At 43.6% G+C, this 15,723-nt stretch overlaps 2 protein-coding genes across 2 annotated transcripts in view; one reads left to right on the top strand and one right to left on the bottom strand.

Annotated features, from left to right (window-relative positions):
* The window catches only part of afap1l2 (actin filament associated protein 1-like 2), a 37,344-nt gene that overhangs the window by 16,137 nt on the left and 5,484 nt on the right, over positions 1-15,723 (top strand). Inside the window, exons 3-8 of the mRNA XM_041962462.1 lie at positions 1,522-1,587; positions 3,960-4,051; positions 12,169-12,280; positions 13,867-14,078; positions 15,295-15,474; positions 15,588-15,674. Of these exons, the coding sequence (XP_041818396.1) occupies positions 1,522-1,587; positions 3,960-4,051; positions 12,169-12,280; positions 13,867-14,078; positions 15,295-15,474; positions 15,588-15,674 (749 nt within the window). The remainder of the gene's footprint in view (positions 1-1,521; positions 1,588-3,959; positions 4,052-12,168; positions 12,281-13,866; positions 14,079-15,294; positions 15,475-15,587; positions 15,675-15,723) is intronic.
* On the bottom strand, positions 4,934-6,451 carry LOC121624659 (kelch repeat and BTB domain-containing protein 13). Its single transcript, XM_041962463.1, has one exon. The coding sequence runs from the start codon at positions 6,449-6,451 to the stop codon at positions 4,934-4,936; it is 1,518 nt and encodes a 505-aa protein (XP_041818397.1).

The raw sequence follows: 15,723 nt of genomic DNA, 5'->3' as shown, positions 1-15,723 counted from the left end.
TTATTGTTTGAGAAAAGACATTCATTCAAACTGTTTATGTGGCAATGTTATGGTGATGTCTTCGCCAGCTGGTAATTACTCCACCATGTTAAGGCCGACATTAAACCAAACACAGTCCTTTTCTCACTGAGCTGCCGTGTGTGACATGAGGTTTCATCATCTCCGCTCATTGCCTAAATGATACCATTGCTCACGGTGACCTGTAAATATTTACATTGGAGTGCAAAGAGAAGTCAAGTTCAGTCTGCAGTGGCAGCCCTGATCAAGAACTTAAACTCACTGCACTGTAGTGTTGTCACAGGAAACCACATCTGCGACTATAATTGGGATATTTTCTTATTTTCCCTTTAATTGAACACTACTCATTCTGGCTTTCTGACTTTTTATGCCAATAAAGCTAAAAACTCCTTTTGGATCTCCCCTCAATTCTTGTTACTGAATATGGATCCCATGCAGATATTGAGTTGGCGGTATAATTTAAAACTAAACTTAATGTTTAAACTCTTTAGAAGTCGAGACTGGTCTAAGGAGCCCTATTGTATGTTTAGCTGTAGGATCTTCAAAGCTTCAAAGATAGATGTGACACAGTGCTCTATCTGTGCAGGCAAGGACTTTTCTGACTAATGTCCGATGAATGTTGGCCACGGTGAAAGTGGGTGTCAATAATGGGCCCATCTGTCTGCACAATGGGCCACTTGTTTGGGTCAAGTCCCCCTTTAATCCTGGGCTTTTCACAAACATGATGAAAGTTTGTTTGGCACTAAGGTGGAGTCACATTTTCCCATCGATGCTCCAAGTAAATTCCTTCAGAGGCTAAATATGCATGCGCTTCTTGTCATTGTGTAGATTAAAGTTGCTTTGTGTGGAGTATATGTTGAGGTCTATCCCAGAGCTACTCACTAGAGGGAAAATGGGAGAGTTTTGGAGAGTCAGTTCAGTAGGATTTACATCAAAATTAGCTCTTTCTAGCACGTAGATCTGTCCCAAGTCTTTTAGATTATTAAAAAAAATGCATTTGACGACTAATTATTCTAAGGCAACGAATGTTTCCAGAGTACAGGAGCTTGCACTTGCTTGAATTAAGGATTTTAAAGAACAGTTGAGTCAAACAAATGAGTCCTGAGAGCCTTAATGTTTCAACAGCTGTGTCTTCACCTGTCCCTGAGACAGCATTTGTCTTGTGTCCGCGACATGCACGAATCACATACCGTATGTTCGGTTTGATGAAAGCTATAAAGATTTTGAGATTGGAGAATCGTGCATGGAGCTCTGTCCTGTAGAGTAACTGAGTAACTGAGCTGCAGCAATTTGGACAACATTCGTCCTAACAAATGTAGAGCCTTTAGCAGAATAGAATACTGTGATTGTTGTGTTAATGGTACATTGGTACGTTTGAATGGCTTCTTCTAGTTTCTTCAGTTTAAGATGATGTCAGTGTTTGTGGTGACTGCCTACTAAGTCAAACTGTCTGAAGTATGAGCTCATGTCAGATGTTAACTACCTCTCGCTGTCTCCATGCAGGTACAGACGAGGAGTATATCTACATGAACAAAGTCATTGTCGGCGGGAAGGACAAAGACGACAAAGGTGTGAGTTTCAAAAGGTTCCTCTATGATGTTTGATACTGATACTTGGTGATTTATTTTTTCTGAAAAGTATCTGAAATGTAATCTATAAAGAAAAGGGTTTTATTCTTCCAACTGAAAACAAGAGATACAATATACACAGTATAGAATTTTTTTAACCACGCTAGCGGCTCTATGGATGGCCAACCCTTTGGTCCAGACTGAAATAATTCAACAACCGCTGGATGGATTGCTATGAAATTTTATACACACTTTAATTTTCCCCAGAGGACATGAACGTGTGACTTTGAACATCCTCTGGCTTTTGCTCTAGCACTGACATGAGGTCCACATTTTTGTTGTCTCAGCAGCTATTAGATGGCAGCTCAGCATGAAATGGCATGAAATTTAATACAGATATGCATGGTGCATCACTTTGGTGATCCCTTAAAGGTCCAATGTGTCAGTTTTCATGACATCGAGTTGTGAGGTTGCAGATTATGATTGAAGATACGATGGCCGTGAAAAAAAGGACACGCTCTCTCTAGAGCCAGTGTTTGGTTTGTCCATTCTGGGCTACTGTAGAAACATGGCGGTTCAACATGGCGGACTCTGTGCAGGAGGATCTTTATCTCTGTAAAAAATAAAGAGCTCATCTTAAAGTAACAAAAAACACAAGTAGTCCTTTCTATCTTGTACACTAATGAAAACATAACTGTGCATATTATATTGCATTTCTGAAAAACAGATCATCCTAAATCTCACATACTGGACCTTTAACTTCATTTTCTGACACCAGCAGGTCTAACTTTTAATTCGCTTGATGACCAAATAGCCATCAGCCCCAGCTGTACTTTGTGTTTGGTGCTAATTAGCAATTGTTAGCATGCTAACAAACCAAACTAACTAAATATCAGCATATTAGCAATGTCATTGTTAGCATGCTACTGTTAGCATTTAGTTCAAAGTTCAGCCTGCTAGCATGGTTGTAGACTCTCAGTCTGGTTAGAAAACATTAATCAATTGACTTTCGGTGATTTAGGCATTTATAAAGTTATGATAAGTGCAATCTGCAACCTGGAATGACTCATTTGAAAAAAGGCTACAACATTTTGAGGTAGTCCAAGTCGGTCAAAGATAAGTGCATACTTGTTGTGTTATTGCGCTTCATACTCAATTTGACTTGATTCAAGTGAGCAACAGACAGAATAAGCCCCCCCCCCCCCCCCCCCCCCAGCCCCCCCAACCTCTCGCCCCCATTTCCTGTCTGTTTCTTCGGAGCTCGTCTCCTTCTGAGAGCAAGCTGTTTTGTTTGTACAGTGCTGAAGAATGTGGTTTCAGCGAGCAGGAGACTTAACACACATACTCTCAGCAGCGACGCTAGCAGAGCCGCAAGCTCCGTTTCAGGAAGGGTGATGCGAAGTGGGCCTGAGATGTGAGAATTGAGGTTTCTTAATCGGTGATCGTGTGGTAAACCTGAACTTTCTGTTGCACATAACGTGCAAGAGAGAGTGATGTCTTAAACTTTCAAGTTGCAGTAAAACATTCCTAATTAATGTCCTTAGCAAATTCATGAGGTCCACATGTCCAGTACTTCTTGTTTCCGCTGTCTGATCCTGAAGGATGTTGGTGTTCAAGACATATACGCTGACAACCTTTTAAAGTGACTGCTTCAAAGCTCAGCCCTTTTGTGTCAACCCAGTATAGAAATATGCACTCCGCTCTCATATCTCTTCGCTAAATATTAAGCTACAGTCAGCAGGACATTAGCTTATCTTAGCGGAAGGCGGGCTGCAGGGGGAAAGAACTTGCCTGACTTTGTCCAAAGGTAACAGAATGTGTTTAGCAGCACCTCTCAATGATTGACACGTTGTGAAAACAGGGTGTGAAAACAGGTCGGCTGTCTTTATGGTAAACTGAGCTAACTGTTGCTAAGCTGTAGCTTCATATTTAACAGAATGATGTGAGAGCGCTATTGACCTGCTCATCTGACTCTCTTGGAACCATTAATGTGCATTAAACACTGGCAGGAGTTAATGAACGGGCCAATCTTCAGAAAAAGATCATTCTTAAATCTCTTATGCAAAGCCTACTTTTGTTTTCTTTCGGGCACTGTGGTGTTTGTTTTGTGTAAAATAGTTGTCGCCGCCGTACAAAAGCTTGATTTTGGTTACGTGGTCACTGTAATCTAACAATGAAGGGTCTGTGCTCACTGCGAGGGTTAGGGATACCAAGAGGCACTGGTATGTGTAGGAGACATCTGGAATCGTTTTGAATGAAAACTGGACTTGCATGATGAGCAATTTCTGTTATTAATCCTTAACAGTCAATGTAAATAAGCAAGTTAATATTCCTGTTATTGCTGACCTCCCACTCTATGTTTTCGTGACCTAGATGGCAGATTGGATGCCCTGCTCAACGGAAAAGCAGCAAAACACGTCCCCGTCCCACAGAAGAGTCTTCCCGACCTGCCGCCCCCCAGAGCGGTAAGTAATGTCGCCAGCTCGATTCCATCGGAGTGGATTATCATGTGAAATGATCTGTCTTAACGCACACAGCTTTTTGAGGCTCTGCCACTGTGGTGGGAATGGTAACAGCATAATTGACCCCAGTAGGGCTGCTGAACTCAACAAAGTACATGGGAAAGTTCAGTGGAAATCATGATATTCGGTACGCAGAAGGAGCCCAAAGACAAATTCCAACTTTAAATGTAATTGACATTTTATAGTAAGAACACTATTATCACCACACATTGTAAGTATTGTAAATAAAGTACTATGGATTGATATCACATGTCGCCAGAGAATTGCACTGGCTTTTAATATGCTAAAACAAATGCAGTCTGTGGTCATACAAAGCCAAAAAACATTTCCCACAACCCTCAGAGTCGCAAGCCTGAGGCTACGTGAGATATATTATCCCACAGAAACAGGTATTTCATCACTCACGGGGCAACAAACCTGGAGAAGTGAGTTTCCAAGAGTGTGTGAGCGAGCTGTGGTGTGTTTTATGTCGGCTGGGAGGCCAGTGGCTCCTGAATTGGCCCAGAGTGACTTCAGGAAAAACGAAGAGAATGAGAGGTTTAGAACATCCCGTCAGTGCCTTTGAACTTGTGCGCGCGCACACACACACACACACACACACAGTGTGTCCTCCCCTGATATAAACTACAGTAGCAGCTGTTGCTAATCAGAACAAATGCTTAGTGTCAGCACATGTGTGCGTACAAGTGCGAGTGCACGTGAAAGCGAATGCCCTGAAATGAGGAACATTTGTGTCACTATGCAGTCTCCAGAGTCTTTTTTTTTTCTTTATTCTTCAAATTAAACCTTAAAAAATGGGCATTGTTTTTCAGTTTAGCAGTAATTTCACAGTTGCGGTAAAGCGTCCAGAAATCTCTCAGAAGTGTCTGGCAAAGACATTTCATCTTCCTTCCCCACTGCATCCAGCTGTGGTGTAACTGGTCCCGTCTTGGGAAGCCTGAGTAAACACGTCCACAGTGAGCCACTCTTTGGAAATCCCTTCATCTGCCTGCGGGGCTTCCATCCATTTCCAGTGATGGTGTATTCGAGAGTCAGCATGTGTTTCACTGTGAATGCTGAGTCCCCCCTTATCATCGCAGTGAACAGCGCCCCCTTGCTGTTGATGTAGTGCCCGGGCATGGCCGTCCACTGGCCTGTTGTGATGTTGTAGCAGTCCATTAGACAGCGCAAGAAGTCGTCACAAGGCCCGTTGCGCATCACATATAAATTGTCCCTGTGAGCCACCATGCAGTGGCCATAGCTTTGAGGTTTGATCATTGTGGTTGCAAGTTTCCACTTGTCTACTCCTGGTATGTATTCGTAGATATCTGTGGTGTCTGGTGGTTTCCAGAAGCAAACAAACATCCGCCGTCTTGCAACAGCACAAGCTGCAGATGCTACAGGTCTCGGTGCATGCTGAATAAATGCCCACTCCCCCTTCTCAATGTCGTAACTCTCTGCCGTGGAAATGATCCGTTTTTGGAATTCGCCGCCAATGGCATAGAGTCGGCCATCATGTCCCAGCAGGGTGAAATCATATCTTGGTTGCATGGGACCTGGAAGAGCAGTCCACACCCCTGACTCGGGGTTGTAGCAGAAGCTGCTGTCTACCGTGTCCTTGCCGTAACCGTAAACTCCCCCCACAATGTACAATCGGTTGTCAAGCACTGCCACTCCAGCCATGGAGGTGCTGCAGAGAGTGGGGAGGTTTGTCAGATGCTTCCACTCTCCCGCCTTTTCATCCAGGTAGCATACGACCCTGAAGGAGTCGTGCAGCAGCTCCATTGAAGGCGAGTGTGTGCCTATAGCGATGTAAGAAGTAGGAGACAATGATTGAGAGTATTCAAGAAGGTCTTCGGGTATTGAACTCTCTGCTGCTTCCTTCAAGTCATCAAAAGCATCGCAAAGGAAAAGAGCAGCGCTGCGAAAGAGCGTCTGCACACCAAAGATGGAGGCTGCATGGTAGAGCAAGAGGCAGTTGTCTGAGTCAATAATGTCGCAGAGATGCTGCACCAAACACGCAACCTGCAGGAAAGCAGCGCACTCGACAGCTTCTACAAGCTCGTCCGGGTCGCTGATGGTGGGCGCCTCGCCCCTGCAGACAGCCAGGGCGACGAGGAAACCCCTCGCACGCACTCCTCCCCTCAGGTGGAGCTCGTCCTGCCGACTCTCTATCATCCCCGAGTGAAAGAGGGCGCGGAAGTAGTTGCTGCGCCTCGCTAGCAAGGCCCGCTCCACCGTGAACCAGCTCTCCTCCACCCTCACTCTCACCCAGCCCGACCGCTGCTCTCTGTGCTCCAGATCAAGCGTTGCATTCTCTGCACGGCTGTCCCGGTTAACTCTCAGGCCTTCAGGCACTTCCATGAGCTCTTAAACCTGTGTCTTTTCTCTTCCTGAAACAGGCTCTCAAGTGACAATACAGTGTGTGACTCGAGTGCAGATTAGCCATTTTTTCCCCTGAACTGGATGGTAAATAAAGCTTTGTGAGGGTTCCATTGCGTCCCGTCTGCATGCTCTGAAAATAGTGTCGTACTATAGATAGCAGCTGTGCCACTTGCAAGCGTCAGGCAGGGAAAGGGAAACTGTTGACATGCACAGTAAGCGGTAATGTGGCTGCCGGCAACTGGTGATCAGCATAACCACAATATAACTGGCTAGCCCAAGTAACTGCTGAAATATTCATGATCATCTGATTTGCCAGCATTGCCCTTTTAAATCCACTTTTGTCCTGAGTCAATCACACACGTGTATTTTCTTTATTTATACTTGCATATTTTAAGTCTGTTGCTCAGACACTTGTGCATACAAATGTTGGGGGAAACCATAAAATAGAAGAGGCTGAAGAGTTCCCAAGAAGACGAGATCATGGAAAAATAAGAAAAGCGAGGCGCACAATCATGTGAATTTTCCACGCTCCAATGAAGGTGTTTTTTTTTTCCTTCTTCTTCATTCATGCTTCAAATTAAAATAGTTTTCGTTTCACACAAGAGTCCCTCACCGAAAAAGACACACGTTACGAGTGGTGGAGAGATAGCAAAGGCCCAGAGAGCCTTTAGCTGATTATTTTTATCACTACCTTCTCCTCTGCTCTGAGCTCCCAGCAGGCTCTCAGATACACTCTGTGTGTGTGTGTGTGTGTTTTCACTGTGCCGGATTCTTGGCATGGGAACCAGGGATTTTCCATGTTCGTCTGACTGTTCGTTTTTTGGGCTCTTTTTCCCACTCTTTACTCAAAGCCCCTCCACCACACCCCTGTGCCTCCTCCGCCGCCCCTCTCCTTGCTTTGTTATTTATGCTCTGACTCCTCGATCCATTCCTTGTAACCGATGTTTCTGTGGTGAGGGTGTGTGTGCGTGTTTGTGTGCGTGTGGGAAGTGAAAGCTAAAGTGACTGGAGCAAAGTCTTCTGGGAGAAAATACACTTCGAGACACACACCTGGCATGTCCCCCTCCCTCCTCTGTTTAATATCAGTGCAGCTGGTATGTGGAATGGCTCACTATACTCTTTAGCCTTGGCCCAAACAACAGGCGGAGTGGCTGTTTTTTATTATTTTTCTTGTTGAGATGGGTGAAGTAGAGAGAGAGAAAGAAAAAGAAGGTACAGATAAGGGTGGGTGGGCGGTCCGGGGGGCTGCTGCTGCTGCTCTGGAATGCATGGCTCTTTGTTTTAATTAATAACAGATGCCTGAACTGCTGTTTTTTTTTCACTGTGGAGCAGTTTACGCTGTTAGTGCTGTTGTGTGTGTGTGTGTGGACTACACTTTACAGTCTTTTTCTCAGAAGAATCACTTTTTCTTGTAATGTTCCTGTCAGCCCTTGAGCTTTCATGGCTGTCTCTCTTACTTCTGTGGTCAGATACTCTCAAAAGTATCTCTTTTAATGGTCGCCCAAACACTTCAAGTCCAGTTTGTGGTCATATCAAAACTGCAAAATGACAAGACATACCGTGTTGCAGCTTTATTATTGTTCAAATCAATCAAATGAATACTTTTGTAATTATTATTCTCTTTTGTCCCTATTTGTTGTGATTCAGGATTTTTTAATACTTCTAGCATCCATGTGACCAGTGTCATGATCAAAAAAAGAGCTCTATAAATAATAAAAGATCATAAATCTGCAAGTATTATCTCAAAGTCAGTGACATTTATTTTATTGGATCCCTTGATCCAAAGGCTTGTTTATTTCCATCATTGTGAAACTGGCTCGATTCCACTCTGTTCCTCTGTGATTCATGGCATCGTCCATCTTGTTCTGTATCAAAGCTTAGACACGGCCTGCATCTGAAAAAGCCAATTAAGTGTACTGTCCCCTTAACTTATTTAGAGTATTTATGGGGCTCAGTCTTGTAGGCTTCTTTGTTTTGTCAGGATAAAACAGTTGTACATCCCGACATCTAAAAGTGATGAATTGTGAACATTTAGCTTAAATGCTTGGAGGCAAATATAGTAGGTGGAGCAGAAATAAATTAATGAAAGTACAAACCTTTCTCATGGCGGATGATGGCATGAAAAGCACAGATATGACTGATGACCCAAACAATGGCTCTGTTCCATTCAGCTGTTGGTGTACCAACGGGCCAGTATGCACAAGGCTTTGTCACAGGCACACCTACAGTAAATGGACTGCAGCCATTATTACCAGCTGCAGCAGTGATGATGGTATTGTTTTCACTTTGTGTGTGTATGCGTGTTTGTGTATCATCATGACACACTGTGGTCGCCCCATCTTCAAACTCTGCCTTCATTATGACCCCAACCACACACCAGTTTCAAGACTGCATCTCGTAAACATGTGATGTTATCGCGTCGACAGAAACCGTCCACGGGCCGACAGGCTGTGTGTTCGTGTTCCTGCCAAACAAGTGAGCTTTTAACAGCTGCCAGTAATCACACATTCTAACCATGTTTAATGTTGTGCATCCCTTGTATCAAGTGAGGTAATATTTCAACAAAACAAATTTAGATGTCAATAAAATAACACTTTATTGATCCCACACGTTGGAAGTTCACATCTTTTTCACAAAAGTAGTAGAAAAAAAGAATAGACAACAAAAAACATACAAAGTAAAATCAACTATAGAGGCTATGTGCATTATATACAAAAGAGTATAAGAATATTTTCGGGTAAAGAATGCTTCAATTTCAATGCAATTTGAATTGCACATGAGTAAAATCTGAATAATAGAATACAGTGTCTTTAGCCTGTTGCACAGCAAAAATACATAATATTGCACAAGATAATTTGCACAGATGTAATGGATGTTAGCGTATGTTGACATGACTAATGGAGCAGAGCAGAAAGCAGGTTTTTGATGTGCTATGTTTGATGCTAGACTTAAACAGTCTCACAGCCGATGAAGGACCTGCAGCAACATTGCTTCTTCCTCAGTGGATGCAGCAGTCTGTTGCTGGAGGAGCTGCTTCTGGTCTCCACCGTCATGGGTTAAAAGTCAACCAAAAGGACAGCTAGGCATATTGAATAAACCTGGTACAGCTCACCTGTTTCACATATGTTCTGCTGCACCACATACACCGATTTAGCCTCGTGGCTGGTGTGATCCCAGTGCAAAGTGGTCTCTCGTTAGTGTTATTAGTTACACCTCTGTGTCTCCTCTTACCCAGTCAAATAAATGCAGCCATCTCAGTTCTCAAACACATACTTTTAAATATATTTTCACCTCATTGCATCATTTTGAGGAGAGAAACTGTTGCTCATATCGCATTCTGACATTTGTATTTGCTGATGCATGCAAAATAAAAGACCTCAGCAGCTCCATAATGCATAACTGATGCAACCCTCCTTAAACCGCGGTGATAACATCTCCGTCCCACACGTTTCTCCGTGGATTCATTCCTCCACTTTCTGGCATGCAGGCTAATCACACAAACAAGGCATCGTCACTATGTTGATCCACAGCATGACGCCAGTTACTGGGGCGTCTTACTGCATCTGCTGTGTATTACTGGAAATGTGTTAGTTAGTTAGATATGGTGGGAAAAAGGGCTCACAAGCAGGGGATTCCCTGCTTACTGGGATCTGACTGTAACTGCCCACATCAGAAATTATGATTTTTTTATACAAGCAGACGAATATGATTTCATTTTCAGCATTTTGTTGGTCTGTAAATCTAAACTGACGCAGTAGCTCTATTACCACTGCATCGTGGTGTCTGACGACCCACCACAGGCTGGTAACCACCCATATATCTCTGCCTCTTCATTTTTCTACTACAGAGTCCACTTTGCTGCAAAACTCCCAAAGTAAACTTTTGACCATATGATCTCCACCTTTAATTAAACAGACTCTGATCTTACCAGATACTTTAAGATGTTCAGTTTTGTCAAGGCTCATACTTTTCCACAGAGCCTGCCTCTCTCAGGCATGGTTTGCATGATAAATGCAGCTCCAGACTGTGACAGCCTTGGGGGAAATAAAGTAAAAATGAAGGCATACAGGCAGCGTGTTCAGATCAGTAGCGGGAGGAAACATTAGATATATTTAAGAAATCGCTTTTTGCCAGTCAATTCATAGAGCTTCACAGAACTCACTTGAGAAAACACTGATTTCTGCGAAATGAATGTATGAGCTGTGTCCTCAGGTGGCTTATCCACAAGTTTTGTCTTTGTGCCGCATTATCAGAGTTTTTGAAATCCTTCTACAGAATACATAAACGTCTTTGTTTGGCCCCAGAAGAATCCCCCTTTCCGTCATCCATGTCTTTGCTCTGTATGCATCGATTTCATCTTCACCAGCAGCTGGTATGTACCAAGACAAAACTTGCATATCTGCCATCTGCAGCCTGCCACCGGAGATGTGAGATAGTTTGAGACCTGTGGTCACAGGTTGATGACATAATGTGTTTCACCGAAGAAATTCCTACCGGTGGAAAGTTTTTGTTGCAACACAGAAAGTGAGCTTTCAAAGCCTCATATATAAACATCCGATGACGTAATTCCCACGAAGTTGTCCCAGGAAGAGGAGGGTGAATGTTGGTTTAAGGAATAGATGAGCGTCACTTTAGAACCGGCTACAGAATGTGCACAGTTGCACAATACCAAAGAAAGAAAACATGTGTTTGTCTTTCCAAATAACTGTGACTGTACCTCTGAAACATTTCAGAAACTGGGCCTGGTGTTGTTGCCTCCTAAATCTCTCTAGAATTCTCAGCAGTAACCACATGTGTGGATGCATGAGTGCTTACAAGCTATGAATCAGCAAAACTTGTTGGAATTTGCTAAAAAAAACAAACCTTTGAGGTACCCGTTACTAGTCGAGCCCCCTGTCAGTTAATATGCTGACAATATTGTTCATCATGAAAAAAGCCATATTATCAAATAGATATTTAAAAAAGTGTTGCTATTATGGACTATAAACTAAAAATGTAGCCTGAATGCCAACAAGACGTGTACTATTTTAACATTTAAACAAACTGAATATAAGCATGCAGTTTAAAAGGGTGCATTCGTCAAGATTCACAACTTACCATCCTTAAGTGATGGCAGATTCCTTTGGATCATGGAGCGGTTTAACCAACTTCAGCTGAGTATAAAAGTAATGGAGATATAAATAAATGAATTGAGACTCATTCGAGCCGCCAAGCAGCGGAGAGTCTGGTGGTTTCCAGCCGTTTGGGAAGGGGCAGACAGACGGTCTTTACCACACAGGAGATGAGAAGAAAGACAGAAGTGAAGCCAGACTGCTGATCGACTTCAGGAAAGCCACAGGGCCCACACACACACACACACACACACACACTTCCCTGAAGGCAGGCATGTAACTCTCTAGTGCACAGGGTCAGGCGAGGATTGGTTACATGAGGAATTCCCTACTTTCTCCTGACGTGACAGTTGGATTTATCCACATGTTCAGCCCGGCGGCAGAGGACACATGTTGATAAGGTGTGTGTGTGTGAGCGTGTGCTGCTGTTCACCTGGGCATATCCCTCCTCGTTTGGAGGTTATACTCTTACAGGGCTCACTGATGCCAAGTTAATATACGTATATAAAAACCTAAAACCACCTCACCCCTCTCACTCTTTGTCCCTGTCTCCTCTTTTTACCCCATCTGTCTCTCATCTGTCAGGGCGTGGTGGGTCGTGAGCCGTTCCCCTTACCGGCAGTCCCTGCTCCAGCCTGTGTGGACACTTCAGAGAGTTACTATGAGGAAGCTCAGCCCTATGAGGAAACTTTCAATGGTAAGACCTTCTTCCCTGCACCTGTTTGACACAGCTCAGACTATTCACAGCAAGGCCCAGCTGAAGGATTGTTAGCTGCACTGCCACTGCAAAGGATCCCTGCAGTACTATTGTGTAAGTGGCGTTCCTGTGAAGAGGAATTCCTCATATTTGACCCACATCGTTTGAAGCATCATCAGTGAAATGCTGGTAGCTCACCAGGTATTTCCTGATTGCGTATATTTTGGCTGTATTTTCCGATGGAAACTAATGAGTCGTGTTAGTCCGAAATGTGTCATAAAAGTCACATGGTGTTTGATCTTTGGTTAACCATAATGGAAACCGACAGACGCTAAAGTGACAGTTGCTTACACAGCCTCAACAGAAAAAATGTATTCTGAGAAAGAGGTTTCATGTACCGTCAGACCTATGCGAGACACCATGACCACATTCTATAAGAAGTTTTGTTCTGCCTGTTTGGTGCAGTAGGTCTGTTTGCATGTTTGGCTGTGGTGAAGAAGTTTAATAGCTCAAATGTAACACAGTAAGACGCGTGGCCACTTTCTGTGCACTGCTGGAAGCTAAAATGCTGAAGGTATGTCTTCAGAATTGCTGCACAGATGAAATATCATGATGGCGCGGCTGCAGAGAACATTTGTTTCTGATTGGCCAGAGGATGCATCTTATTGTCATCTCTGATGCAAGCAATAAACAATACTATTAGCTATTGGCAAGTTCATTTTTCAATGGCCAGACGACTAGATGATTTTTACCTTTTTTTGATTTTAAACAGTGAACTAATTTAAAGATTTACTTTGGTTTCCTGTGGTTGAAATTCTAAAAAGGTTTCAGCTAAAGAAATGAGCCTCTATTATTGTCATGTGCTGAAATTTCTAAAGATTTTTTACACCAATCTTTTCTATGAATATAAACAGAAGCATTTTCCCGCACATTTTTTTCCAATCTTACTACTTTCTTCTTCTTCTTCTTCTTCTTCTTCTTCTCCCTCTTCTTCCTCCTCCTCCTCCTGCGACGTTGTGTAGATCTGGACTGTTTCGGCCTCCTCTCAGGGCCCTGGATGCGAGTGCAGAGCTCTGACAGTGTGGTCTATGCTGTTATCAACAGGGGTAGCTACCTCTCTGTCAGAGAATGTGTGTGTCCATGCACGCCGTGTGTCGTGGTCTTGCATTTGTCTGAGGCATGAGCCAGAATGTGCACGGCCCAGTCGGCACGTCCTCAGTCCTCAATGTCGAGCATGAGCAGCGCCTTGCATGTAAAAAAGCAACTTCACGTCAAGACGCGAGTCATTATTCAGTCCCATCTTATCAATTTCCTCAGTTTTTTTGTTTCATCGTATCTTTTTCCTGTCACCATCTTTCCCCAATGCTTTAACAGCTTATTTGCAGCGTGAATGTTGCCCTTCCATTGAAGAAAGTCATCAAGATCAAGAAATCAGGCACTGACATTGTTTGGTCCTTCAAACTCATTTAACAGCATAATGTGTATCACCACTACTCATGCCTTTTAATCCCCCCTGCCGCCTTGTGACTTTGCCTCATTGTTTTAGTTTCTTTGTTGGCGTCATGTTGGCGGTTTGTGTTTCTCAGACGATGGGGAGGCAGTTAGCAGTTCGTACGAGTCCTACGATGAGGAGGAGGTGACCAGAGGGAAGTCACCGTCAGCGCAGCACCAGTGGCCGTCGGCGGAGGCGTCCATTGAGCTGATGAAGGACGCGCGGATCTGCGCCTTCCTGTGGAGGAAGAAGTGGCTGGGCCAGTGGGCCAAACAGCTGTGTGTCATCAAAGACCATCGCCTGCTGGTGGGTGAAAGACTGTTTGAAAATCTAAAATTACAGGTTACAATTATGACCACGAGCGCAGAAGGTTTTATGAAGGTAGGATTTGTTTATATTCTCCTTGCAGTTCTAACAGTCATAAGTAACTCAACATGGAACAAAGATCATGTTAAAGTAAGCAAACCCTCCAAATATATTTAAAACTCCATGGTTAGCTGTCACATGCTGTACTTGTTTGACACTTAATTTAAGAATGGAAAATATATATCTAGTAAATCAACCTGTAAACAAATGTAGTAGTAGGATAGTCTATTATGGTTCTCTCCTCATTTGTGCTGAAAGTGATGAGAAAGCCACAAAGTGCACAAAACCAGGACTGGAACTGGGACACCTTAAAGACTATTAAGACATTTTGGCAGATCAATGCAACTCTCACAGCTGTACGTTGCAGCACAAGCCTCTGATAGAGCCACTGTATGGAAGCTGCCCAGCGCCAAATGGCAACCGAAGAAGGTATAACAGCTCGCAGCTTTTTTGTAGGAGATGGTGGAAACCAAAACAGATCTAAAAGGAGAGTGAATATTGGAGCATTTTTTATGATGTATGTTTTATGTATGTCTTTTTGTTATGTTACCTTTATCACATACAGTATATTGTGTTTGTCGTGCTGCCCCCAAGTGGCCAATAATTCAGTTAACACAGACTGAAATACGGAGCTATAGCTCTGAGGCGATTAGGCATGAAATGAATAGGACAGGGTAAAACTGCAAGACTGACTCTCCGGAGTTTAAAACATACACTTTCTGACTCTCTCTCTGGTTGACCTCACTTGTTTAAAAAGTATAAAACCATGAAAAATGCGACATATTTGAACTTGTTTCTGTTCTTGTTGCTGGGTTCACTTCCTTGCCATCAAAAGCCTTTCAACAATCAATAACACACTAGCTGGTCACCCGTGGGTAAGGTGTGGTCCTTTTAAGCATGTTAATCATGCTTACTCATGTTACGTGAGGATGTGTAAATATTTATGGACTTTGGAAAATTCCCCTAAACGCATCACAGCAGAAACCCACATGAGGCTCAGGTCTAGAGTCTGTCTATTGTGCTATTTGTTAAATGGCAAATTGTCACTTGTAAGACACTGTACCACGAACGTGCAGCCGTACAATACTGCACGTGTTAAACTGTTGTTCGTCGTGCTGTGAAATCACAAAGGTGATGCTCTCTCTGCGTCTCTCAGTGCTATAAGAGCTCCAAGGAGCAGACACCTCTGCTGGACGTGAGCCTGCTGGGCTGCAGCGTGGTCTACAAAGAGAAGCAGCTGAAGAGGAAAGAGCACAAACTGAAGATCATCCCGGTGGGCGGGGAGGCCATCGTGCTGGCGCTGCAGAGCAAGGAGCAGACAGAGCAGTGGCTCAGGGTAATCCATTTCCAGAAATGCCTCGCTGTGCAGTATTATAACTGGACTCATCGCTGTGTTAATTTTCTGCAGTTTTGATGATGACATTAATCGTCCTGCTTGTTGTTCATTAGGTGATCCAGGAGATCAGTCCCAAGCCAGCTGAAAACTGTGACACCCAGCACTCTGTGTCTGACTCCCCGAGGCTCATTTGTACAAAGGTGCACTCACTTTGAGCTTTGGCGTTTTAGGGGACTGTCGTTCTGTGAT

The sequence above is a fragment of the Chelmon rostratus genome, chromosome 21, assembly GCF_017976325.1.
Source record: "Chelmon rostratus isolate fCheRos1 chromosome 21, fCheRos1.pri, whole genome shotgun sequence".
Classification (NCBI taxonomy): Eukaryota; Metazoa; Chordata; class Actinopteri; order Chaetodontiformes; family Chaetodontidae; genus Chelmon; species Chelmon rostratus.
The sequence above is the reverse complement of the archived record's forward strand: the minus strand, read 5'-3'. Positions and strand labels throughout refer to the sequence as shown.